The 27,003-nt window shown below is 42.1% G+C and overlaps 2 protein-coding genes across 9 annotated transcripts in view; one reads left to right on the top strand and one right to left on the bottom strand.

Annotated features, from left to right (window-relative positions):
- The window catches only part of LOC140549165 (protein PHTF2-like), a 55,810-nt gene extending 43,399 nt beyond the window's left edge, over positions 1–12,411 (top strand). For 3 of the 4 annotated variants that reach the window (XM_072672532.1, XM_072672531.1, XM_072672533.1), the window contains 13 exons: positions 720–885; positions 2,648–2,809; positions 4,310–4,511; positions 5,104–5,277; positions 5,420–5,641; positions 6,002–6,130; positions 6,222–6,494; positions 7,844–7,975; positions 8,163–8,249; positions 8,464–8,619; positions 8,984–9,079; positions 9,914–10,039; positions 10,874–12,411. In XM_072672532.1, coding sequence (XP_072528633.1) covers positions 720–885; positions 2,648–2,809; positions 4,310–4,511; positions 5,104–5,277; positions 5,420–5,641; positions 6,002–6,130; positions 6,222–6,494; positions 7,844–7,975; positions 8,163–8,249; positions 8,464–8,619; positions 8,984–9,079; positions 9,914–10,039; positions 10,874–10,894 — 1,946 coding nt within the window. In that variant the 3' untranslated portion in view covers positions 10,895–12,411. The remainder of the gene's footprint in view (positions 1–719; positions 886–2,647; positions 2,810–4,309; positions 4,512–5,103; positions 5,278–5,419; positions 5,642–6,001; positions 6,131–6,221; positions 6,495–7,843; positions 7,976–8,162; positions 8,250–8,463; positions 8,620–8,983; positions 9,080–9,913; positions 10,040–10,873) is intronic. The other variant, XM_072672534.1, reaches the window with a different exon arrangement.
- Positions 12,412–13,087: 676 nt separating this feature from the next.
- prr5b (proline rich 5b (renal)) overlaps positions 13,088–27,003 on the bottom strand; it is a 42,553-nt gene continuing 28,637 nt past the window's right edge. For all 5 annotated transcript variants that reach the window (XM_072672528.1, XM_072672524.1, XM_072672523.1 and 2 more), the window contains 6 exons: positions 24,378–24,426; positions 23,473–23,530; positions 22,890–22,981; positions 22,259–22,399; positions 14,875–15,013; positions 13,088–14,206 (listed from right to left, as the gene is read on the bottom strand). In XM_072672528.1, coding sequence (XP_072528629.1) covers positions 13,632–14,206; positions 14,875–15,013; positions 22,259–22,399; positions 22,890–22,981; positions 23,473–23,530; positions 24,378–24,426 — 1,054 coding nt within the window. In that variant the 3' untranslated portion in view covers positions 13,088–13,631. The remainder of the gene's footprint in view (positions 14,207–14,874; positions 15,014–22,258; positions 22,400–22,889; positions 22,982–23,472; positions 23,531–24,377; positions 24,427–27,003) is intronic.

The following is a 27,003-nucleotide window of genomic DNA, read 5'->3' as shown; positions in this document are numbered from 1 at the left end:
CTGTTCTACAGTGTTCTCCCCCACCCAGACTGTTCTAATATTGTTCTGCCGTATCCAGACTCTTCGACTGCTCTCCTAAATCCCAAACTGTTCTAGATCGTTCTCTCATTTACACTGTTCTACAGTGTTCTCCCCCATCCAGACTGTTCTAATATTGTTTTGCCGTATCCAGACTCTTCGACTGCTCTCCCAATTCCCCAACTGTTCTCTCATTTACACTGTTCTACAGTGTTCTCCCCCCACCCAGACTGTTCTAATATTGTTCTGCCGTATCCAGACTCTTCGACTATTCTCCTAAATCCCCAACTGTTCTAGATCGTTCTCTCATTTACACTGTTCTACAGTGTTCTCCCCCCACCCAGACTGTTCTAATATAGTTCTGCCGTATCCAGACTGTTTGACTGCTCTCCTAAATCCCCAACTGTTCTAGAACGTTCTCTCATTCACACTGTTTTCTCGACATGTCAAGCTGTTCTAAAATGTTCTCATCCATCCACACTGTTCTACAGTTTTCTACTTATATTCATGTTCTAAAAAATTGTTCTCTAAAGACAAATGCTAGCATTGGAGTTTTGGAAATAATTGTTGTCTGTTTGGTCAGAACTGCTGTAAATGCAGCTTGTGTGCTCAGTAGTGACAGCCATGAAAGGACAAGCGAGCGAGAGAGAGAGGAGGTGACCTCACTGTCTCACTCTTTCCGTCTCTGTCGTGTTTTCCAGTGGCTGCGGCGGTGTTGTTTTTCAGCATCCCTAAGCCTCATGACATCCCAGCCACCGAAGTGTTCGGTGCCATCTGGCTGATGCTGCTGCTGGGAACGGTGCACTGCCAGATCGTCTCCACCCGCACGCCCAAACCAGCACCTAACGGCACCGGCAAGAGGAGAAGGTGAGGGGAGGGAAAGGGAGAGTGGGCAGGAACGAGGCCTGGGGTTTGCACCTCTGTGTTTTCTTTGTGTGGGTGTGTTTTTAGCTCCTAGTGTGTTTGAATGAGTTGTGTTGGCTAACCCTTGTTCCTGGTGCCAGAGGACCTGCCTGCTACTAGCTGCCTTCCTTTGTGACATGTGACAAGGGTTACTCACTCATTGCCTGTGTGAGGGTGAGAGGGGAAGGATAGCTTCAGTAGAAAGAAAGCATGGTTTTCTAAATCCAATAAGAAAACTGACCCATGCTGTCAGAGACGGATCAGGAGTGGAGGAGGCACTGCTGCCGAGCGGCGTTCATAAACGTTCATATCCTACATTCTTCCAAATATCTTAGTGCCAGGTCTAGTTAATGACCCAATACATCTATTGTATTGTATTGTACAATACATCTATTGTATTGAGTATTGTTAGTCTGTACTGAAGCACTGTCTTGAAAACCCCTGCTTCTCTTAAAACTGTACCAAAAGGAGCCTCAAACAGTAGTGTATACATTAAGAAGATACCACATTTACATTTACACAAAAACACCTACAGTATTAATTAATAAGGGTTTATAATAAGGGCCAAATGCCATATTTCTGACAAAAAATATATAACCGTAAACAAACAAGTAAAGAATAAACTGATGCAGAACAGCCGATTGGAAAACATCCAGGACAAATAAGCAGCTTCAAGTAAAGATCCCTGAAGTTTGAAATGAATGGTTTTTGGTATACAGAACAACAACGGTTTCTAAAATTGGCCACAGGAAGAACAGTTGCATGAAAAATGAAAAAAGCTTTCTTCCCACTGTTGAGAAAATGTACAGCAGATGCCCGATTAGAATTTTTTAAAAGCAAAATAATGATCCTGCATGTCAGAGATTGCTGGAGAGAAGGTCCGTTAATCTGCTCTTTTGGCAATGGGCAAAATCCAAATTTAAATTCCATTGAGAACATCTGGTCTCTCATTAGCCACAATTAACTGGACAAATGTTTCCACTGCTGACCATGTACTGGAGGCCATTAAAGCTGAATGGAGTGACACTGAAACTAAAAAAATAAACAGTACACAAAAAGATTCTATATTAGACAAAGACCTGAAATCATTCAGCAAATGACAATTAATATATTTCATAAAAGAGATGGACTAACTTTTTATGCATCAATGTATAGCAATCCCGTGGTGTAGTACATGCCCTGGTTTCAATAATGCACACGGATACAGCATGTAGATCTCTAGTTTCATAGAAATATGAAACACTATCCCATCTGGAAACCTTCTGGAGCCTCAGACGGTTTCAGTCAGGTTTAATATCAGCATTTGTTTGAATAACAAGCTTAAAAAGCTTTGCACAGCAACTCTCAGAGGGATGCATTTAGCAGAGTGCAGTCCAGTCTAGCACTGGCAGGCTTTGTCTGCTCCTGACTGGCACCTTGTTACAGTCAGATTGTCCTATGTTACCCTCAGATTAGTAAAGCACTCACAGGTCTTCACTATATTGGCTGTTTCCTATGATGTGTACCATTTAGTTCATGAGTGTGAAAGCAAATCACTACCTCTTACACCATACCTTTTAATCCATCCTCCATGCTGCTGTGTAATCAGCCCCTTTCCCCCCATATTTATCTTCAAGCTCTCCTTCAGGGAAATCTAGGGAAAAGGTTCTTCATTTTATTTTCTGAAGTGATTCTGTTTGGACTTCTCTTTCTAAGCGCTCTACACTTTTAATCTTTCTTGCTAAAGGAAGTTAAGGAAGGCAGCTCACTTGGAGGTGCATAGGGAAGGCGATGGCTCTAGCACTACCGATAACACACAGGAGGGGGCGCCACACTCCTCCGGCTCCGCTGCCACTCACAGCCTTGGCGCTTTCTTCAGAGATTTCTGGCATAATGTCTTTAAATCGGGGTGTGTATTTTTCCCTCTAAGATTACATGTTATGTCTGTACAGCTGCAACATCTCTTTCCCCATCAGTGACCACCATAACTATTGGCTGACCACTGTAGGAGTTATTATTTAGCTTTTATTATTTGCCATTTGTTCAGCTTGGTGTATTGTATGTTGTAAGAGCTTGAGCGGAAGAGGCTCAAGCTTTCCCTTTATATATTTTAACCAGGGGGAAAAGGGAGATTTTGCAGCTACTTCTTCCCAAATGACCTATGTTATCCTTGCGTCATTCCTTGTCAAATTCTTGGGAATTAACATCTCGCCTCACTGATCTTGGAGGTACAAGTGATGTTTGACCTCTTCAGTCGTTTGTAGCAGCCAGACTTGGGTGTTTTATCTTGCAGAAGGTTCCTCAGACTTTGATTTGGATCAATTATTAATAAAATTTTAACATTATTAGAGTATTAATTACTCTCAGGGGCATTAGTGAGGGTTTTTAGGGATGCATGGTGATTTTGTGGTTGGTGTGGTGCAATGGATAACTGCTATGTAATGCTAGTGATGTATTACACCATGTGGGAGATTGAGGGGTTGGGTTCCCAATCTGGGTGACTGTGCTGAGCTTCACCAATAAGAGTCATTGGGCGAGACTCACTACATTGGCCCACCTCTGTAATACAAGTAACCATGTAAGTCGCTCTGGATAAGGGTGTCCGCTAAAGACCATGAATGAATGTAATATTGGAATCCTATCAGTATTGGCAGATAATTGCTTAAAAATGATCAGCATCAGACAGATGATCAGATTTTGCTGATATTGTAAACTGATATTTCACGGTTTACCTATTCTACTCTTGCAGTGTGCAATGTTTAGCTGAATCCAAGTCCCTGAGTCCCATTTTTTGCATTCTCCAAATAAATCTCTGCAGCCAATATGGTTCTATGATCTAATTAAGATCTTTTTGCATAATGCTAGTAGTAGTGGTCATAAGCTTCCACTACTTTATAGCTTTATAGACCTTGTAGCTCCACCTTGTAGTGCCTGGCTAATTCTGCAAACTCCAGACACCAAACAGGTCTTGGCGGATTGACTGGCAACATTTAAAGTAATTGAGCTTTTTCACATATCATAAACATTAAACATCTGAAGATCTATGAAGTTGAAATCCAAGTTGGAGGAGCTGAGGTTTCCTCAGATGATTTGACTGGGAATGACGCAGCTTCTACAGCTCCAGAGGTTAGCGTAAGCATGAATCTGTGGGCGACTGCAGAAGTACACAGAAGCGCTATGTTAGCACCTTGACTTTGTTAATACAAATGCTTCCTGTATACTGAGCATAGAGTGCTAGAATGACACAAGCTCCCTCTAGTGCTTTCCTTCTGAGTGTGATTGGCTGCTTTTCTTTAAAGGGGTTCCTAGTCTCGCTGACTGAGAATGAAGCCCCATATTGTGCTTTTGTTGACCCCCTGCCGCCTCGTCCTGTGGTCGAACCTGCTGCCGTTCTGATTATTTCATGCAGATCTAAGAAATCCAAGCTGTCCATTGATAAGTCCACGGAGACGGACAATGGCTACGTGTCTCTTGATGGCCGCGTCACCAGTAAGAGTAGTGAGGAGGGGCTTCAGCTGCACGATCCACACTGTGACCTGCTGCGCTCAGAAGAGCCAGGCTGGTGTAGCACACAGCACAGGAACAACCTGATACTGCCACCTCTCACCAAGGTACACACATACACACGCACACCTTACAAGCATTAAGGAGTGGATCAGATTCAATCTTTATTTTCCCTTGGATATTTAATCCAGCATGTTCTCCCAGTATCAGCTTGATACAGATACACCCATTGGTACCGATATGCAGTCTCTAACGGACACTTAAGCCTCCTCAATAGCAAGGTACCACAAGCATAAATTTGAATGAGGGGAGACACATGGTTGGCATCGCACACACACGTTTAATGCTAAACCAGGAATATCCATAATCTTTGGGCACCTCCACACTAGGGCTGCATAGACTAATTGACTGCCCACCATGTACATGTACACACTAGGGAGTGCCATGAAAAGCAGCTGTAGATTTGTCAGAAACAGGACAGATATACAGGAGATGTGTGAATGGTTTAATGAGGATGAAGATGATGCATCCTATATGAAATGGCATTTAAAGAAGCTGCTTCTTACACAAACCTGTATGTTGTAGTTGCAGTGTTGCTGTATTGTCCATGCAAGGAAAAAAAGTCTGTGTTGTGTGTATGTACATTGCAGAACACCCAGCCCCCAGGTGCACATCATTAACGTTGTGTGTTTTGTTCAGTGCATACAGGACGTGCCAGGTTTGCACAGTGTGGAGAACATGTCAGATGAAGCGTCAAGCGAAGAAGACCCAGAGAACTACAGCACCCTCCGCAGGGGTGTGGAGCGCATGAACAGCGATTGCACACTGCGCAACAGGAAACCCCACCACTACAAAAAACACTATACAGCTGAGGTACGTACACACACACACACACACACACACACACACACACACACACACACACACACACATCTACATTTTCTCTGAATGAATAGACTTCAAACATTCCAATGAAAAGAGAAGATCATATCTCCTCTCTTTTGGTGCCCTGCAGGAGACGCCCAAGTCAGGAACCAGCTGCAGCTCGCGCTGCTCCAGTCTGCGCACTCAGGACTCTGAGAGCACTCGGCACGAGTCGGAGACCGAGGACGTGCTGTGGGAGGATTTCTTGCACTGTGCTGAGTGCCGCTCTTCCTGCACCAGTGAGACCGAGGGGGAGGGGTCTGCTGTGTGCCCCACCTCCAAAAAAGAGTACCGGGACGACCCTTTCCACCAGGTGCAGTCCCAAAGCTGTTATGGCTATATTGTGCTGCTAATATGCAACCTTGGGGCATGGGTGTCCAGCGCTGGTCCTTGGAGGGCTGAAGTTCAGCTCTGTTTGGTGATTTCACTGCTCAAAAGCAACTGTGGTGGGATCTTGCCCTCCAAGAACAACATGATACTGCCACCCATCAGCAATGCACACTTATGCACTCGTACACCAGAGGACCGGAATTGAACACCTATGTTTAACTGTTCATTGTGTTCTTAATGGTTCCCACTACTTTACTGAAGATGTTCTACATAGTCTATGCACTATGTAGTGTGAGCTGCAGTAAAATATCAGTGGACTTGAGTTTCTCCTTTGCTTACGCAGGGTCATGCACCATGGCTGCATAGCTCAAACCCAGGGCTGGAGCGTGTGAGTGCCATTGTTTGGGAGGGAAACGAGTGTAAGAAGGCAGATATGTCCGTGCTGGAGATCAGCGGCATGATCATGAACAGGGTGAGTGGTTGGGGTGATTTCCAACTTTAATAAATCATAAAAACGCTCATAATAACCCCTAAACCTCTGTCTCTCTGTGTCTGGTGTGTAGGTAAATCTGTACACCCCTGGCATTGGCTACCAGATCTTTGGGAATTTGGTGGCTGTGACTCTTGGCCTCACACCCTTTGCATATAGACTTTTCCAGTACAAAGATCTGGAGCAACTGGCCTCTCTCTCAGCCGGTGAGATGGTCTCCATTGCCTTTGGCTCCTCTTCTGACTTCATGGTGATCGCCATGGTGACTGTGAGCTTCATGGTGCGCGTCTGCCTGATCTGGCTCTTCTTCTTTCTGCTCAGTGTGGCCGAGAGGACGTACAAGCAGGTGGGTGAAGCATTACTTACCATATTGGCAGATAACTTGTAGCTTATGTATCATTTATATGAAATTATAAATACCTGATTTGATATGAAATTATTATATACATAGTTTCTCTTTAGAACTGACAAACTGCTTCCCTGTTTTTTAAAAAAATTTTTATTGTTGCTTGATTTTGTTTAATATCAGTCTGATCAGTCCAGTTTTGGGTTGAGTGTTCTCTCGTCAGAAAATGTTAGTATGTTCAAATTCTAGCATAAAAAAAAAGGGTCATGGAAAAGTTTGGGCACCACTGGGCAAAATGTATGTTAGTGTAAATAGTGAGATAAGAAGATATGAACTGATATTAAAAAGGCATCACGTTAAAGATCAGTTTTGTTAAGATTAGTGTTGAATTTCTGTTTTGTACAGTTTACAGTGGAAAACAGTAAAGAGGACTATGCAGATTTAGGCAGCCCAAGAGATCTAAGCTCTCAGATAACTTTTACCAAGGTCTCAGGCTTCAATCAGCTTGTTAAGGCTCTGGCTTGTTCAGTCATTATTGGGAAAGACCAGGTGATGTAAAGCTTTATAAATGTTCTGACTCTCCAACCTTGCCCTAACAATCAGCAGCTATGGGCTCCTCTAAACGACTGTCTGGTGTTCTGACAGTTTCATTAGTTTGTAATGTAATTAGGAAGTGGCAGTTAACAGGAATAGTGGATGTCAAGACACAGCTTGTGTTGCAGCCAGTGAAACAGGGATGCCAGTGAAATGCTTTCACTGATGGAGGGGGAAAATAATCACACTATCTGTTAAAAAGCTGACCATGAATAGATGATGTCATTTACAGCAGGGTACTGATGTTAAACACACTTAAAAATCCACAATGGACTACCTTAAGGGCCGCAAGCTGAAGATTTTTGCCATGGCCTAACAATGCCCCAAACTAAACATGATCTCACAATCTCGAATCTCACAGATCTGGAAGCCATTTGCAAGGAAGAAAGGGTGAAAATCATACAACGGTTTAAAAGACTCTTGGCTTGGAACAAAAATCATGTACAAGCTTTGATACTTGACAGAGATTGTTACTGTACTGTGCACTGACCATGCAGGGTGCCCAAATTTTTGCTTTGAGCTCTTTTTGTTATCTGGAAACTATAAAAGAAAAAATATGCATTGCTCACCTTCTGTTTTCATTGATTTAAGAAAGCTGAATAATCACTCTAAAATACACACAAGGGCTGTTTCGAGATAATGGTTTATACTATAAATAATATATCATTCATTAATTCATTATGAACATCCTGCAGAGAGCGGCCTGAGGCTGAACAGAGTTTAAATCTCACTGACATCTGTTTGGCTTTTCGCAGAGGCTGCTCTTTGCTAAGCTCTTTGGTCACCTAACCTCGGCCCGGAGAGCCAGGAAGTCTGAGGTGCCTCATTTCCGGCTGAAGAAAGTGCAGAACATTAAAATGTGGCTTTCTCTGCGCTCCTACTTGAAGGTATTTAACAAATCTTATGTAATATTGTAATTAAAAAAAAAGATTAATGGGATTATTAGATATAAAAATAATGACATGGAATTATTCGATTAAAAAAAAAAAGAATATTACTGAAAACACTGAATAATGGTCAGCTCAGTTGGTCATCTGTGTGGAATCTTTTTGCTTTTTCCTGTCTGTCAAACAGAGACGTGGTCCCCAACGTTCTGTGGACGTCATTGTCTCCTCTGCCTTCCTTCTTACTCTCTCCGTGGTCTTCATCTGCTGTGCCCAGGTGTGTAGAGGAGATGCTATCTGAGAGAGAGAGAGCGAGAGAGAACAGAGTCCGTGTGAAGGCTGTCGAAGCTTTGTTTTCTCTCGTTCTTGGGACCCATTATTCAGATGCTGCTCTGAGTAACTGCAGGATGAGCGTTTGTATTTGTAAGAAATAAGAAGCGCTATTAGACAGTTTGTTCCAGCTGTTCATTATCTTTCCCCTTGCTGTGCAGTTGCTCCACGTTCACGAGACGTTTCTGGAGTTTCACTATAACTGGGAGCTGGTGATTTGGTGCTTGTCTCTGTCTCTCTTCCTGCTGCGCTTTGTCACTCTGGGCTCCGAGACCAGCAAGAAGTACAGCAACACCTCCATTCTACTGACCGAACAGGTACAGGTCACCAGAAAGTGGGCGCTAACTCACTCGGACACACACACTCGAGTTTACTTTTAATGGCATAGAGAGCTTGCACAAAGATTCTGAGGTCCGCACATGTCACCTGGTTGCTCTTAGGTCAGCCCTTAAACAGGATTTGGCCATAATGAGAGATCTTTGACGATATATCTTTGAGCAAACATGCAGAGCATAGCGTGCTGTTGTGCTAATGTAGCACAGCTAAACTACTCTCATGCATGTACCCAAACACTGCTCCAAAATGTGAAAAATGGCACAAATGGAGATTCAAGGGTTTACACTCAAGCCCTGTTGTTTGTAAGTATTCAGCACGTTTCTCCTTTTCCCCCCCCTCAACCAGATTAATCTGTACTTGAAAATGGAGAAGAAACCAAACAAGAAAGAAGAGCTGACACTGGTCAACAATGTTCTCAAGCTGGCCACCAAACTGCTGAAGGTTTGAATTTGTCATTCTTACCATATGTTCATACATAATTAGGTAAACGCGCCACATAAAACGCTCACAGCCGATATGCTAATGATGCAGTGCAATGCACAAACCTCAGCTTTCCAGGAAGTGCTGACAACCATGCTAGTTCCAACACGTTGCAGCAGTGGCATTGGTAATAAAATTGGCAGCATGCAATGTCCTTGGTGTGGCGCAACAAATAACACCACTACCTGCCAGTGAGCTATTATACCATGTGGCAGACTGGGGTTCAATTCCTGGTCTGGATGACTATGCTGTGCTACACCAATAAGAGTCCTCGGGCAAGACTCCTAACATTTAAGTTGGTCCACCTCTATAATACGAGTAACCTTGTAAGTCGTTCTGGATAAGAGCGGCAGCTAAATACCATAAATGTAAATGTAATGTAAATGTCTTTAGTGCAAAATGAATACGTCTGGGTCGGTTCAGTTCAGTGCAGTCAGTAATGAAAATATGCAGCCCATGTTTCTAGGGGTGTTCAACTAAAGAACTGTACACTACACTACAAAGAAATGCTCTTTAATGTAGTCAAATATCAACAATTTCTGATTTATATAATTTTGAGATTACACTGTATTCATAAGATTAATTAACTCCTTACTCTAACTTATTTTTCTACTTGTTTGAAGTGATGTCATCTACTAAAACAAGGACTAAAATCCTTATTATCTGCTAGTGAAATAGATAGAAATAGATAGATATGATTGGCACCTTGTACAAAAGCACACGCCATGCTAATAATACTAATAAGAATGATGTATTTTTATGTATATGTATGTCTTTCTCTGTCTCCACCGTCAGGAGTTGGATTCTCCATTCAGGTTATACGGCCTTACCATGAACCCCCTCCTGTACAACATCACGCAGGTTGTCATCCTGTCTGCCGTTTCAGGGGTCATCAGTGACCTGCTGGGCTTCAACGTGAAGGTGATTGATGGTTCAGTTCTCACTTTTCCAAATTGAGGAATTTTGAGCCCATCCCAGTGTTTACACTTCAACCCCTTTGTTTCTTTAAAACAAGTGTTTCAAATAATAAATTAATTACGTGTTTATTTGAATGATAAAAAAAAACACAGAAGAGCTTTTTTTTTAACAAACTAAGACATATAGACCTGTTTCCTGGTTACATGCAACAGTGGGTGCTGTAATCATTGTAGATTTCAACATTGAGTTTGACAGCTACTGTAAACATGCTGTACATGAAGAGAGATGCATGGCAGCTTGTTAGGTCTAGGACTGTGAGGAAACAGCTGGATTAGATCACATTACATACTGGTGAGAAATGACCAGATCTCTACGTTATTCCCGACCACTGATGGCTTTCAGATCTGTGGCCATAGTCTTCTGTGATTTTCTGCTATGAAGAGAGCTTCATGCTGCTTTCTGCCCCCTGGCTGCTCTCACATCTCTCTTATGTTGCACAGAAACCCTATGGAACACAAAAGTGTTTAACCTTTTGTCTTTACTCAAGCGTTTGCGTGACTTAAATGGATAATTCATCAGGAGACAAGAAAGCATGTGTCTAATGAATTAATTTAATTATTACAATTCTGTCATTTATATATAATTATAACAATATATAATAATGTATACATTATGTAATGCTTATTTAAAGACATTTCATTATTTAAATATGATGTTGAGGTCTCAACAACTTAAATATGTATGAAATATGATGCACTTGGCTTTAAAGGGTTAAAAAGGAATCATTTTGACGGTCCTTGCTTATACGTGTCTTTGTGGATGCTTTTCCTCCTGCAGCTTTGGAAGATCAAGTCATGACAGTGAGCTGACTACAGGCTCCAGCCTTCTCGCAGTGGACAGCACACAGTTTGACCACGGGAGGGCGCCGAGTCCCCGTTACGAGGGGCCACCTGACAATGGACTTTTGGCCCTTTTCTCCTCTGACATATCAGAGTTCTTATACTTCACTTGTGCAATTCAGATATTTATTTTACCCTCTCAGTGTTTTTTTGGAGTTCTCACATGTTTAGCTGTTTTAATTGTTTTAAAGTATTATTTTAGCTCGTGGAATTTCATCGTTACAGGAACAGCGAGGGGATTAGTCGAGGAGGGAGAGAAAAGTCCTGATTGTAGGGCAGTGCTGCATACATACTGGTGTGCAGGTGTACTCTGACTGCAAGCATGCCGGCATGGTTGGGGAGCAGAGACGCTCTGGTTGTTTGAGATCCATGTTCAGGAGCTAAGACTGGCAATAAGGAGTTCAGTCCCTCACCTGGTTAACGTTATAGGTCACTTATAGCAGCGGACCACCAAAGTTATGAGCAGGTAGCGATCACGCTAGACGTCGTTCGATGACCGTTTGGTAAAAGCAGGATGTTTCTGAAGCCTGAATATTTCTGAATATATATATATATATATATATTAGTACAACTGACAGACACACACATACACACACAGATTCAGCGGAGCTGGGTCAAGCTCCTTTTCCTGTGTGTGAGTGTTTGTGTGTTATGAGCTAATGTTACGTGCTGTTTTCATGACGTTCACACCTGCTGTTATTTGTGCGGCATTTGGTTCGTCTCCGTAAAGTTTTATTTCAGCAGCAGTCTCACTTTGTTTTCAGAGTTGTGTGTTAGAGGGATCTGAGGAGAGCAGGACTGGGGCCTTGAGAAATCCGTAAAGAAAGCTGTGGTGCGCCTTGAAGACAAAAGCTGGAGAGCAGTGGTGCGTCTGTAGCCCGAATGTGTTCGTTACTTTCATTACTGTTCGTCTGTTTCTGAATGGCAACTCTTTAGACTATTGACACCCAGTGTAAAAGGTGTACTTAGGGTGTGTAAGTGTGATACAGTGTGTGTGTGTGTGTGTGTGTGTGTGTGTGTGTGTGTGTGTGTGTGTGTGTGTTCGTTCTCCGCCTCAGTCAGAAATGCCTCAAAATGTGCACTTTAAAGTGAAGAAATTGTTACTCAATGTCAAAAGTTGGTCAGAAGAAGAGCCTTGAAGATGTTTCTGTTTTTGTACTTCTGCATGGGACAGTCAGTGAGGATGACCAAAGTGCTTTTCTTTTCCCTTTGTTTTTGGTTCTGTTCTGGATCTGCTGGAGAAGAATGTATTAGTTCTTGCTTTAAGCGTTCGTTCCTCTGAGAGTTCTTTTAAAAAGGGCTGTGGTCACCTTTTCCTTTGTATCCATTTCTCTGCATTGTGTTCCTGTAGTTTCTGTTTGGGTTTTGTTATTAAACTGTCACTCATTAGTTTGCTGATCTTTGATGGGAATATGTGGTGTTCACAAAGAACACTGTCTGAGAAAGAACCGATAAAGAGTTTTGAAAATCAGAAAACCAGGTATTAGTTATTTGTGTGTGTGTGTGTGTGTGTGTGTGTGTGTGTGTGTGTGTGTGTGTGTGTGCTTTCCAGGTAAGTTACATTTATTTTGGTGGGGCCTGCTTGTATCTCGTAATGGTGTTTACATGCAAACATAACCAAACAAAAAAAACAGCTTAGTGAGAGTACAGCCTCTTCATGACTTCATTAACTTATCCTCCCGATGGAAAAAAAGGACAGAAAAATGTCTTTCTCTATAAATTCTCTATTATTAATTCTATTAGGGCAACATTAAAAAACAAGTCTATCCACATCTCTGGATTGGTGAATGGTCCAGTGATTCTGCCTCACCTGCCAAATGATGCAGTTAGCCATCTGAACAGTCCTTAGCTGTGAGGGAGCTTTGAACAAGCAGATGCCTCCTACTCCCCTCGGCATCCTGCGTTCCTTGCTGAGTTAATGTGTGCTGGTGCTACAGGCAGCTCAGCCAGGGTTTGAATGGTTACAGAAGTTAACATGAACCACACCACTAAAGTTGCGACTCTTGTAAATTATCCTCAGGAACGGCCCAAACTCGAGCAGTAAGGACTCCTCAACTTCTCAACAGGGACTCATTTAGCCAGTGTACTGGCGAAAGTACATCTACGAATCAGTACAGAGACATGGGAATGAATTAAACATCTGTATTTAATCCTTGAAATTATTATTCTTTTTTTAATTATTATACAAAATTACAAATAAATAGGCTTGTAACAATTATAATATATTAATTTATTATTCTAAAGGGGAACCATGATTGTCAAAATAGTTTACAAAAATTTCAGACACAAATCAAAGGATTCTGTAAAATACTTACATTTCTTAATTTCTTAATAATACTTAAATTTTATATATATATTTTTTCTGATTAATAATTTGAAATGAATTGCCTAAAAATATAATCTATGCGTTCACACGCGCAATCTGCTGAATATCAGTGTCTTAAAACAAACAAAAAGAGAGTCGTCCGGTCAGTTCGTACCTTGTCCCGTTTGATCAGCTAAGCAGAGGTGGCAGAGTGGAGTTCTCTTTAAACATTCAAAAGAAAAGAACAAGGAATGTCGAATTAAATGGAAATCTCCAGTAAGCGTCTACAAAACCAGTCCCTCTTGTTCACCCCATCAACTCTTCCAACTGTGTTAAGATGTTCCTAAAAAACAGGAACAGTTGAGAACTGCTTTTCGGGTCGTGGTGAGTTTTAGGCCACGCTCTGCCGCTCACTCTCTCTGCTAAATGTGGACGAGTCTGAGCAGCGACGGGGGAACTCTATGAATATTCCCTCTGCGTCTGAGTCTAGAGACTCCAGGATCTGATCAACTATCGTCTCCGGGCTGGACGAGCCACTGGGTAGTGAGGCCTCCTCCTCACCTGGCTTAGAACCAGAGTCACGCAAGCTGCATGGGCTGAAGGGTCCTGGGGAACATTTAGGGCAGATAGAGGGGGACGCGGGTGAAGAGCCATTATCTGTCTGCCCTGCACTGGCAGAAAAGGCTGACTCTTGCTCTATTGAGACGTCGGGCCGGCTAGCTGACAGCGGGGATGCAATGTCTGTCTCAGGACTGGATGGCACGCTGGAAAAGGAGGGCTCTTCCAGGCAGGAAGTCATCTCGCAGACTGAGTGACGACGGACTCCCACGCTGCCCACTGAGGCTGTCTCAGTGTCGTATTCGACCACAGGCGTCAGCATGGGGATGTTGTAACTCTTTGAGCGAACCACAGGGTTTTTAGCAGGTGTGTCGCCAGGCTTGGGCCAGCGTCGCATCAGCCGTTTCTCTGGGAGAAAGAGAGATGGAGAGAAAAGTGGTCTCAAATAATAATGATAACATTTTTGTCTAATCAGGTTGCTATCGGTTTCAAGCTGTTAATCTTCCTATATGAGTGGCAGCCCTTTTAATTATGGGTTTGGCTATTTTATCAATCAAGTCAGTGTGTCAGATTTCTGGTCTGCGAGAGCTGCCCCAGCCAACTGTAGGTGCCATTACATGGAAGCCATGTTCCAGAATCTAGTATCTCACCTTACAGAAAAGTCCAGGCTCTTGTAGCAAGTCCATATTAATTCTCATAGCCTGTGTGGCAATTAGCTAGGAGGCATATATCAGCCCTCACCCCTCCAGGTTACTAGTTGAACATACAAAGTGCTATACAAAGAAACGTATATTAAGCTGCCCTTATTGTTGTGTGGGTAATTCACAACAAATGGATTAGCAGAACTTTATAACTTGTTAAATGTTAGCTTTAACAACATTTTTCTTCTCTTAGATACAAGGTTTCTTGTGACAGTGATGCTAAACAGTTTGTGGAATTTCTTCTAAGCATCTATCTGTCTGATGATGCCGTTATTCAGACATGCATTACTCCTGTGAGGTAGGTTGCACCCAAACTGGCTTCCACCACAATTACACTATGAGGACAAACTGCCACACGGTTTGACTGAGGATTACCCATCACACAGGAGCACTGCGCCACAGATCCGTCATCAGTGTAGAGACCATGAGTGCCCAGATAAGGAGACACAACCTTCTGGATCAGAGCCTCCAGCTTTAGGTAGTCCTCACTCACTCCTCGAGACTCATGCACCCCCTGCAACACACAGCACAGGACATGGGTTTATCAAACAATGACAAGCAAGAGAGAGTAGAAAGAGTGAAAGAGAGAAAGAGTTTTTTTATTGGTTATTAAAATGAAAGCAACTCCTCTTTGTAATGGCCTTCCACATCCACATGATGGTGCTAGGCTGATGTCCTGCACATCTCCAATGAATGAACAGAACCTCAGACTCAGGTTTAGACTAAACAAACAAATTGAAATGAGTGTTTACTCGTTTCTCCAACCTCCTTCCCCTCTGCAATGCCAGGGCACTGAGAGAAATGGACTGGGTAGTGTTGTTTGTAGGAGCACTGCCTAATTTAGAAATGACAATTGTTCGCACTGGGTCTTTTCCAAGATGCAGTGTCAAAGGGAAGTGGGGGCGGGGAGGACTTGTTTCATTTCTTCCTTTTCATCCCTATAGTCCCCAAGCAAGTACACGCAGCACAGTTACTGTGTAAGATCTGACAGTGCTGCCGTGGTAAATGTGCTGGAAGGAAAAGACAAAGTGCGTTGTGGGGCTGGATGTATGTATGGACCCACACTGAAATCTGTTTGTTCCTGGTGAGGGTCATGAGGGATCCAGAGACTACCTGGAATCATCGAGTACAATGCAGGATCACACCCTGGTCCATGGAAGGGCACCACACAGACTGGCAGTTTAGCATAGCCAATTCAGCCACCATGTGTTTTTGAGAGGTGGGATGATATCGTAAAGTACCCGAAGGAAGCCCACACAGATATGGGGAGAACACACACAAAACTCCTCACAAAGCAGAGGCACCTGGTGCTGCGCAGAACACACATGACCTTCTGTCCCAATGAATGTTTAGGTGATGACACTGAACTACCTGCATTAAAATACCTGCATTTGAATCATTTTCTTTTAATTATTAGAAAAGATCATTAAAATAGACATATTTCTCTGTGCTGCTAATCCAGATGGGTGTAGTCTCAGTTTTCATGTTTTATGACTGCTTGATCGGCACTGACAGACATATATCTTCGATATCAGCCAACAAAATACCCCCTCGGCCACATAGTATGAAAGGCCTCCAAAGATACATGGCCTACATCCTTCAAACTCCTTTTGGGAAGAGCTGAAATGGAAGCAAATCTTTGAAGCCATGCTCCAGAATCTAGTATCTCACCTTACAGAAGGCTCTTTGTAGCAAGTCCATATTAATTCTCATAGCCTTGTGTGGCAATTAGCTAGGAGGCATATATCAGCCCTCACCCCTCCAGGTTGCTAGTTGAACATACAAAGTGCTATACAAAGAAACGTATATTAAGCTGCCCTGCTTGATCGGCACTGGCAGACATAAATCTCTGATATCAGCCAACAAAATACCTCCTCTAGTGCTTGCCTCAGAATAAGCACTGCAAAAATACCCTAAAAACAACACGACTGTAAAAGCTGTGTTTGATATTTCTCATCACAAAAAGAAATTTTTTTTATAAGCTAACCCTGCGGTGTGGCGGCTGGACGTCAGCCTGGCTAGAGTTATTGTCTGATTAAATGTCTGACAAAATCAGAGTCAGGTCATTTTTTATGATCGCTTCAAAGAGATAAAATAGTCAGATAATAGAATGAATGATCTTACACGTCATTCTAGATAATATCAGACATGTTTGGTTTTTTTTTTTTGTTGTTTTTTTGCAGTGTGTGACTGCATTTGCAGACATTGGGGTGTGGCCTAACCAGGCTGTGTTGTCTTCTTGGGGCTGACTTGGTGAATTTCCACTGTGTGTCAGAAAAATCCTCCCTTCAAGCACAGCGAGGGAGCCTGCCAGTGTTCACGACCAGCAATGGAAACAACTAGGCCACCCGCAAACAATAAACAGACGAGCATAAACACACACAGCTTCCTCCTGTCAGGTCGAGTACACAAAAGTGGAACACTTAAGAGGGAGCGGGAGAGAGAGATTGCGAAAGTGTGAGAAAGTTTACGTGCACTGAATGGCAGGTGATTGAGTGTGTATTTTCGCTCCCCTTCAGTCAGTAGCTGTGAGGGTAGTGAATGTAATGTTAGTTTCACTCCAGCCCACTCACTGACTCACACTGAACAAAACCATGCCTCTACCTGACACTTATTTAGCTCCATAAAATGACTACCTCTGACCACTCTCATCTGCCAAAACCCTCCTACACACACACACACGGCTGGAAATATGAATAACAAATTCGGAGCACAGTGGTATTCTGTACTATTCTATATGTGGACTCACATGTTGTGTCAGCTGTTGTAGGTCAACAGCATCTTCTGCATCCCCTGCTTTCGCCCACAGTGTCTGATTTAAGCTACAAATGTGAAACCTCTGTGAAAATCCATATATTAGTCATTGCTGGTTAATATTCCTCTTTCAAAACCTAGCAGATGCTAGACATATCAAGGCTATTATTAAGTCTAAAGTTGTCTCCTTTTTTGCTTTTTTGATTGACACTTGGCGAGGTTTTCCCTAATGTTCTTTATGCATTTCATTCTTTATGCAAAATGCGATTCAGCATCAACAGCTAAGCTCCCCAGACAAATGAGTCAGCTTGCGTGTATAAGGTGGTAGTAACTTTAGACTCCTGCAGATGGCGTTGCACGAGGATGACAAAGGCCACAGTTTAAAGGAAGTAGCTCAATTTAGAGGTGTCTCGAAGTCTACGGTCATACAGGTCTACTAGCAGTGGCAGAAATCCCAGTCTACAGGCATACTGACATTCTCGTCAGAACTGCGTCAAAACACAAAACTGACTAACGGGGGCCGCCCCCTTCTCTGTCTCTGTCTTTCCACATAGAGAGAATGACTCACTATTGTTCATTTTTCTCTTCCTTTTTTCATTCGTTTCATTCTGTTTCATTCAACATCATATTTAACACATGTTCTGGCCTTATAACTCTTCCAAAGATGGGGTTTCGTAGGGTATGTGTGTGAAAACATCGGCTGAATTGCTGGCTGAAAGACGTAACGGACGGACAGGGCTTCGCTTCCAGGTAAGAATTGCTTCTAAAAGTCAGCGCAGGTCCTTCACCAATTTCTCAAAGAACACTCCTCAGGGAACTGCATAACATGAAGACTGAGTGGAGCTGAGTGGCACACAAGAGGCCTTTAATCACTTCTGTTCAAGAATGACGAGAATGACTTTCTCTGTGAAATACAGCATAAAAGTCCATGTTATAGGATATATAGGAGAATATTTGAGAATTTTTTTGGAGAACTGCATTTTGGAGAACGTTTTTCTTAGGTAAGCTTTTGCGAATCTGGTCCCAGCTTTGAAATAGAGCCACATCTCACACACATGGCTCTTTATCAATGACATTGCTTAAAGATCCTGTTGTGGCACCTTTGCTTTTAAGAGTGTTGGAGTAAATAACAACAGCAAGAAACTGGAAAAAAAAAGCTCCCGAAACAGGAAATGCTAATAGCCACCTATTTCTGTGTGGCTACTTATAACTTCTTATCTTGCTTCCGTTCTTTTAATCACTCTGTTTGTCAAGGCCACTGCACAGTAGAAAAAATGTGAATGTGCCAGCCTTCATTTCCAGCTAAAGGGAAGTCAAACATACATGCAATAAATTCTTACCAAAAACTCACACAGCAGCTTTTTCACAAATCTCCAAAATAGTGACTCCTCTTTTTTTATCTGTTCGGCATTTCTATGAAAAATCGGGGCCTGGAAGCTGGGAATGTGCAGTGCTGACTCAAAAGAGGGGGCTGAGGCCCAAACGAGTGTATTTATAGCAGCATTTCCCCCTGAGTATGTGGGTTAAGGGAGCCTGAGGCCACAGATGAATGGAGAAGGGGAACAAGCTTTAGTGCAGAGCACGAGATGCCCTCTGCCTTTTGAGAACACTTCCCACACTGGGTACATTAACACAAACATGGCTGATGGCCTCAGAGAAACACTGCCCTGTACAAGGCATCAACTGATCAAGCAGAGCAAATACAAATCAATCAATAATGACCTAGGGCTCTGTTATGAAATTAGCTTGTATCTCTGAATAGCAATTTGGGTATGATTCTGTTTAACATACTACTGGGTTCACCAATTGATCAGTATCTATCACTTTGCATTAAGTTTGTAATGCTATGTGTTTCTACTTTATCATCTATCAGCTATTCCACAAGCAAGTCATTAGCAAGGAAAGTTTGTATTTGCATGGCATTGTGGGAATTGTGGGAAAAGTGCATTTAGAAGTATTGCTATGGTGACAGTAGTTTTTGGACAGTTGTAGGGTGTGTGTGCGGAAGCATGCACTATAGGCTTTCCCAAAGGAAAGATGTCTTTTCCTAGCTTTGTCTAAGGAGAAATGGAGACCAAAAAGAGTGTTATTAAAAGTTTTATTTAAAGTGTTATTACAAACTTCTATTACTAAGGACTAGCCCCACCAGTCTGTACAGAAGTCCCTATAGTTACTGAATAATACACCTCAGTGTTTAATAAGCCTTGCTTTGTTAGGTGGGGTAAGCCATATATAGGTTGTTTCTCAGGTGCAGAATTTCAGAAACAGGAGAAAATTGTCTCACATTTTTCTTGAGCAGGACTTAGCTGTGTCTAGGAGGAATCATGAGATCTTAAATAGTTCAACTTAAATAGTTCCTTCCTCTGGGTTACTTGGGGGGGGTTACTTTCCCGTTTTACCAAACTCACATCAACCATGAGGTCCAAACCATGGTGTTCATTCCGTCACTTTTGTGTACTGTTGCACCTCTGCTATCCAGCGGACGAATAATTCTACTAATGAAAGTCAATTAACAGACTATCTATTCTTCATGATGCACACTGTCACATTGAATCACTGTGCTGTTGCGATGCATTGTTACACACTTAATAAAGCTATGAAAATATGATTAAAAGATGCCAACAACACAATAACAGTCACTAAACCAACAGCACTCAACAAACTCAACAAATCCTAGTTTTCCTAGAAACACACATACAAGGTGCATAGATGTAGCAGCAAATTAACTGTACTTTTTGAACTGTGTTTTTGGTTGTTTTTGTTTTTTCTCTTTCCTCCGGTAGTTCTGATGACCATACACTACCCTTTTCAAAACAGACCCAAAGCCATATACAGTGAAAAAATAGAAGACTCTTTATCAGTTACATTTTACAAAAGAAATGATGTGTTTATTATGTTATTATGTTACCTCATCTCTTAATAGTGTTTAAAAAAAAAAAAAAGCTTTAGCAAATGTACCACACACACCACAACACTCTACATGCTAAAACAGAGGCCCTTCATACACAGATTTCCTGTAGTCATATATTAACCCGACTGCCAGACTCAACGGTAAACTCCCAAGTGCCTGTGTTAGAGTTGACCCTGGCGTCATTACTACTCATAATGATCTGCTCTTGACGTCAAAAAAAAAACACATGCAAGAGGGTGTTAGACAATACTAGACATCTAGTGCTCCCCTTGTCATATGTTCAGAGATCTTGAGATAAGGTGGCAGACAACGTTTCACTATTGTTCAGACAGTTCTCACACAACAGGCACACTTTATCATCAGTTATCATGAACATATCCTTGGATATTTTACATGAGTTATTAAAACTGTCCATTAGGCTTCCAAACAGACCATACTAGGATTCCTCTCCATCTAAGTTCAGTTGCTTACAACAGTCTACAGTATAGGATTACTAAAAGCACTCTGACAGACAAACAGCATTACATACAATTGGGTGCTGGACAATTCCGTTTCAGGCACTGCAAAGGAGTGTTTGAAACTCATCTATCAAGCAACTCTAGTTTAAGTCACTTTTTCAGCCGATTTCTCAACAGAGAGCAAGTTGAGATATTTCTAAAGGCCTCAGGAAAATTTCTAATAGAAAACGGCAGCAAAATCTAGTCTTAGAAAGCCTGGGACAGTGGTGAACCAGCCCTGTAGCAGCCTACCTGCTGAAACAAGAATACTCATGGACAACTGACCACTCATAGAATCGTCTATACACACACAATCAATCCACAATTTCTGAATGGACTGCCCATCCAAGCATGTGGTGGAAATCATCAGTCAATCTAGAACAGCAACTAAAGAGGGCATAATTAGTCCTGGTTAGTCTAGTCATCTTTGCGGAGCAATGTGAGATATGTTGAATATAAATTGTACTCACAGTTTTTGATTCCAGATGAACAGATTAATAATAAGTATTTTGACATATTGTGCATTATAAAAGCTCTTGAAGTTTAGCGTGATATTGTATTTATGTTTTATCAGCCAGTGGGAGATCTTCAGTAATGTCTCTAATGCTGAACACTGCTTAGCCCACACATAATCCAGCCCTAACTTTATTTTGAGCAACCAAACAGAACTCTTATGGCAATTCCAACTAAAAGCTGCACTTTTTTTCCCCTAAAGATCTGTCAGTTTCCCCTACAGCGTTCCCATTCTGCTTCTCTTTGGGATTTTACCACCTTCCTCTTTCGGCATATGAGATTTAGTCAGTGAGAGTGAGTCACCTGCTGTTAGACAGGCCTTCATGACCCAGACATTTCTTAGAAATAGCACTTTAAATCAGAGCTCATAGTCATGTAGTCTCCTGGCAGTAAGCAATGGTAACACACAGACAGGGAAACATACACATGCGCACACACACACACACACACACACACACACACACACACACACACACACATAGACTCAGAGTCTGAATCATGCTCAGCAGGTACTGAATAAGAGGAAATCGGAAAGGTTGGAAACTGTGGTGAAACGCTTGAAATGTTGTCTGCAAATTGTCTGCATGCTTGTGTCCAGATTGCAAGAAAACACTGTGTCTATTTCGTTATGAATGGCAAGCTTGTTACAGTGTGAAAGGCTAAATAGAAAGGGAATTAAAAAAGTATAGCATGTTTTTTAGCACTGCCTGTTCCAAAGACATGTGCTAGTGAATAATGAGCCAATAATCAAAAACATCTTGCTGGAATTCACTCAGAAATGATCATCAGATGCTGTATAAACCCCTCTCTACTGTGAAAATAAACCAGAAATCAGACAATTCAAATACAAGAGCAGTCAGAAAGAACTGTTCATGTGCCCGTATTTCAACCACTGATGTTTAACAGCTGTTTGAGGAAAACTACCAGAAATGTTCATCTAAACAAGACAATGCAAAACCCCACACAGTTCATTAGGAGAAAGCCAGACCCCAATTAAAACCCACTTGTTGGGAGGTCTGTGTTGGGAGGACAGTGAGGAAAGTCTGGGAAGCCGTTTTACTGAAATCCGTTTTTTAAGGTTTACCTGCAGTATGAGCAACATCTGTATGATAGAAGGGGGCACTCGGGCACGGGGCCGGGACAGGGCATCCTCCAGTTTTAGATTCAGAGTAATGATGTTCCTGAAGTGCAGCAGAGCTAGTTGCCTCACTGAGGGTTCCTTACCCTACACACACACACACACACACACAAAAAAAATACAATATTATAAATATTGTTGTTTATGTTGTGTGCATATATACATGATACAGTCAAAAGTGGTACTATTGGAAGTGTTAAGGAACCACAGCAACTCAGCCACAAAGTGGCAGACCACATAAAGATACAGAGTGGGGTGGCCGAGTGCTGTGAAGCATAGTGCAGAAAAGTCTCCAGTGCTCTGTCGACTCAGTAACTGCAGATTTCCAGACCTGCTGTTAGAGCTGCAAAGGGAGACCAACTCAATTTTAATGCCTACTGACTTATGGACTTATACTGGAATGTTATTAAAGCTCATGTAGGTGTAAAGTGTGGGTGTACCAATACTTTTGTCCATACGTATGTGTGTGTGTGTGTATATATATATATATACAAACACACACAGCCTAATAAATGTAGTATATTTAACCAATATGGATGCTTCCAGATATGCATTAAATAGGGACAGGGGACAGTACCTGGACTGGGTAGAATATAGCTTGCAGCATGGTGAGCACATCACAGAAGAAAAAGTCCCAGGTTTCAGCTAGAGAGTCCAACAACTTCTGACCTGTGTGGGCACCCAGAAAAAACAACAAGCTATGTCACCCATCAGACAACCTGCAGAATGCATGCTCTACATACAACAACAGAGGACATCCGTCTTTCTTTTGTGTCTGGTTTTAAAGTTTAAAGGAAGTTGTTAAAAGCCACAGCAGAAGACTGCAGGAGGTAGGCAGGCCTTTCGGCAGGCCTTTCGGCTGATGATGTCTATGCAACACGGTTATGTTGAATGCATGACCCCTTTAGGTCAAGAACACAAACTCACTCACTTACACTCTTTTGGAAATCCATCAGACTCTCGCACAAAGATTACGCTCACTTTTACCCACCTTCCTTGCAGGTGTAAGCTGTGGACAGTGATGTGGGTATCGCTACGTGCGGTAACTGCGCTTTGATCTGAGCGATCACAGTCGTACAAAACATTTCTGAAGAAAAGCCAACTTTTATACCCCTTTCATCACACGCTCTGATTTCCGCCCAAAGGCTTCAGTCTCTTACCTTCATAGAAGCGAATTTTGTCTCGCAGTATGACCATTCCCTTGGTTAGGAGCTGGTTCTGTGGAAGAAAAAAACAAAACACAAAACTAGGTACTTCTGAATATTTCCTAGTACCTCATTAAAACCCCATGTTGTAGAAAAGGCAACACAGTCCCTCATATCCATGCACTGAACTAATCTAAGAGGATCAGTCCACCTTAAACCTTGCCTTCCACAAAAAAAGGGACGACTACAGGCCCACCACTGACCACATATTATCTGAGTAAAGGGTCATTGTTAGTGGAGCAGTGAGGCCGACAAGGTTGTGCAGGTCAGATGTACCTGATGAAACAGCCAATCAGCGTAGGAACAAGTTAATAGTGTATATTGTTGCACATTTGCAAATCTTTAAGCCACTCCAGATCCACAGCTGGAGTGTAGCTTGCTCTCGTTAGTTGGAGCTCATGTGAGGAATTTCTGGTCAGGAAGCACCTGTCCTTGTGCACGTTGATGACAATTCCTTCACACAAGTGAGTCATGACTTACAACTGGTAGCCCATGACAACCACTCAAAGTTTAGAAAAGCAACGATATAGCCAAGAAAAAAAAATGCCCTAGCTGTATAATAACTCAACGGGTTTCACACAGTTCCAACTGCAGAATGATTAAGAATTTATTACACTGAGGGCAGTTCACAGACTCCTAAAAGCCTTCTAGTTGTGAATATTGCCTTGTGAAAATAAGTTACCAACTCATTTAATATCCTATATGTATATTGTGTATACGTCTAACTGACTCAAAAAGCTGGCCCTTAGATTTCCTAGTCAAGTGCTGTGAAGCATCATCGCTGACAAGAGTGAAGAGGAAAGGTGGTCTCAGCATCACACCAGTCACATTCCTCCTTGACTTATTTAGCAGGTCCTCACCTGCAGGTACTCAGTGAAGAAGGAGCCCAGCTCGGTCTTCAGCAGCTGCCTGCAACACAAGCGTATGGAGCAGACGAGTTAGTAAAGTGCTGTACACACAACCAAGCAGAACTCACCGTACAGGTGGGCAATAAGGTGAGATTTCATTGTTATAATGACAACTTATGTGACATTAAGCTTTTCTGGGCATACCATGAATATCGTCAGTATTTAACAGTAACAACATTTGTAAACAACAAAATTAGGCCCATTCACTATGATATGACTATGAGTGCAGTCCCTGCAGAAACTGTGTTGCTGTGATATAGGTGTTTGTTGCTAAGGCGTTGCAATGTTTAATGCTAATGCGTTTGTCTAAATGTTGGAGTCCAAAAAGCTTTGCCTAGATGGTGGAATGAAAATACGTTTGGGTAACAGAGCTGTGTCCACAAACTTGTTGTGTTGTGAAGTGCCAAAGCATTTGCCCAAAAATTACACAGACAGTACTGGAGAGCAATGAAGGGGGTGGCGCACATTCTCTCAGCTACACCTATGAGGAAAACTATAAATTGGGTCGGTTCAACCATAAATCAGGAAACAACTCTATTACTTCTACAATTTTGCCAAATGTGGTGTTTGTAGCTTTAAAAAAAGTGACCTGTACTTTGAATTTTCAGTTAAAATATTACAAACACATTTCAATGCATTCCCACTGGTAGATTTTTGGCCACAACTAATTTTGTTTGGACATTTACTGCATGTATTTAATTGCACTTATTCGAAAGCTGAGTTGATATTTCAAAATTTGCTTAACCGGACAAAAATGGGAGGAAACATATGGAGAAGAAAACTGCTACTGCTAGATCGTTATTTATATTAATATGGGACAGTGTGTGTGCAATAAAGAGCACTGGACTGAAGAATCCTCCCTTTTCTAGCCAATCAAAACTCGGAAAAACATCACATTGTGGCGTGTACTGTTTATCATAAGAATGCCTTCAGGTATCATGTTAGTTATATCAATTATCTTCTAGTTATATCACCCAACTCCTTTTTCACTTAGCTTACAGAGTACAGATCAGTGACGACAGATCACCTCACTGGCCTTGCTTTGCTGCTTTATGAACCCTCATCTAGTCTGTCCCTAATTTAACTCATGCCTAGACCGAGAAACCATGCAGCCAATTTCCTAAACCTTTAATCTGTGCACTACAGCCCCATGTTGGCCTTCTGATCCCAGTAGGTATTTTTTTGTGGGCCAAGGGAACAGGTGCTTCCTGTTTCCTGTGCTTCTCAAACTGATGAGGTCACGTCTCTGTAATTGTACGCACGCGGGAAATGAGACTCCAAGCCACGACATACCCCATTTCCAAGACGACCCACTGCACACATAGGTCGGTCAACGACTCTGCACTTTGTACACTGTAGCTTTCGTGGTTTGCAAAGGCAGTTACACCACTTACACCACAGCCTGCCTTCAGTTTTCATTCATCCTGTTGTACACTGGCCTTTACAACACCATATTACAGGAACAGTGTCTGGCGATCAGATAAGAAATGGTTTGAACCTTGTGGTCATTTGCAGTACAACACAGTGATGTGACCTGAATGATTACACCCGGTATGGTTTCACTATCATTTAGACTTCAGAACAAAAAAGGTTCAGATAAAACAGCAAGTTGCACCTTTTGGCAGAATTCTGGTTGGAGATTTGACCACACTTCTTGTCAGAATTGGTCAATTTTTTTTTTTTGGTTTCCTGGCATGGACTAGACTTTCTGAAGGCCACTCTAAGTTTAACCATAGCCTGTTTTATCCATTCCATAATCATCTGTGATGTGTGTTTGGGGTTACTGTCCTGTTGGAACACCCAAGTGTGTCTAGCTGATATGATATATCCTCCTTCTTCTTTATTTATTCCATTATTCCATTTACTTTATGGACAGCACCAGTTCCACTGGCAGCAAAACAGCCTGAGAACATGATGCTACCACCACCAAGCTTAACAGTCGGTACAGTGTTCTTGGGGTCTTCCAAATAACATCTGGTCAATATGGCCGAGCAGGTGAGTCTTTGTCTCACAACCATAAAAAGTTCTTCCAGAAGGCTCTTTGCATGGAGCAGAGGCTTCTTTTTTTTGGTGGCAGCCTCTCAGTCCATGCCAATGTAAAACCTGACATTTGACAGTGGTGTTCCAGCAGCTTCCAGTTCATGACAAACCTGTGCCTTTGTGGTTCATGAGTTGTTCCTGAGCATCCAAACCAATTTCTTTTTGTTTGGGTCTTCTTCCAGACCATGGCAAAGTGGCTACTCCTCCCACTAGCTTATATTTATGTACAATCTGTCTGTATAATTCTGACCCTGTTTTGATTTCAGAACCACCCCTCCCTAAAAAAGTTCTTGTTTATGTTGTACACTCATTTTGCCCCAGAAAAAGAACAAAGAAACCACTGAAAGTCAATATTGTCAGGAAATTCACGTCCATATGGAAACTTCTGACCACAGCAGTATTAAAAAAAAAACCCTCTCCACTTTAGCTATTACAAAGCTACACTTTGCTGTTTTTTATGATTCATTTCACGTCAGCCTCGAGAACAAACCTGGCCACACTTTGCAAATAAGGGATTTGCAAAAACTCTCACAATGAA

This window comes from Salminus brasiliensis, chromosome 2 (assembly GCF_030463535.1).
Source record: "Salminus brasiliensis chromosome 2, fSalBra1.hap2, whole genome shotgun sequence".
In the NCBI taxonomy this organism is placed as follows: domain Eukaryota; kingdom Metazoa; phylum Chordata; class Actinopteri; order Characiformes; family Bryconidae; genus Salminus; species Salminus brasiliensis.
The sequence above is the reverse complement of the archived record's forward strand: the minus strand, read 5'-3'. Positions and strand labels throughout refer to the sequence as shown.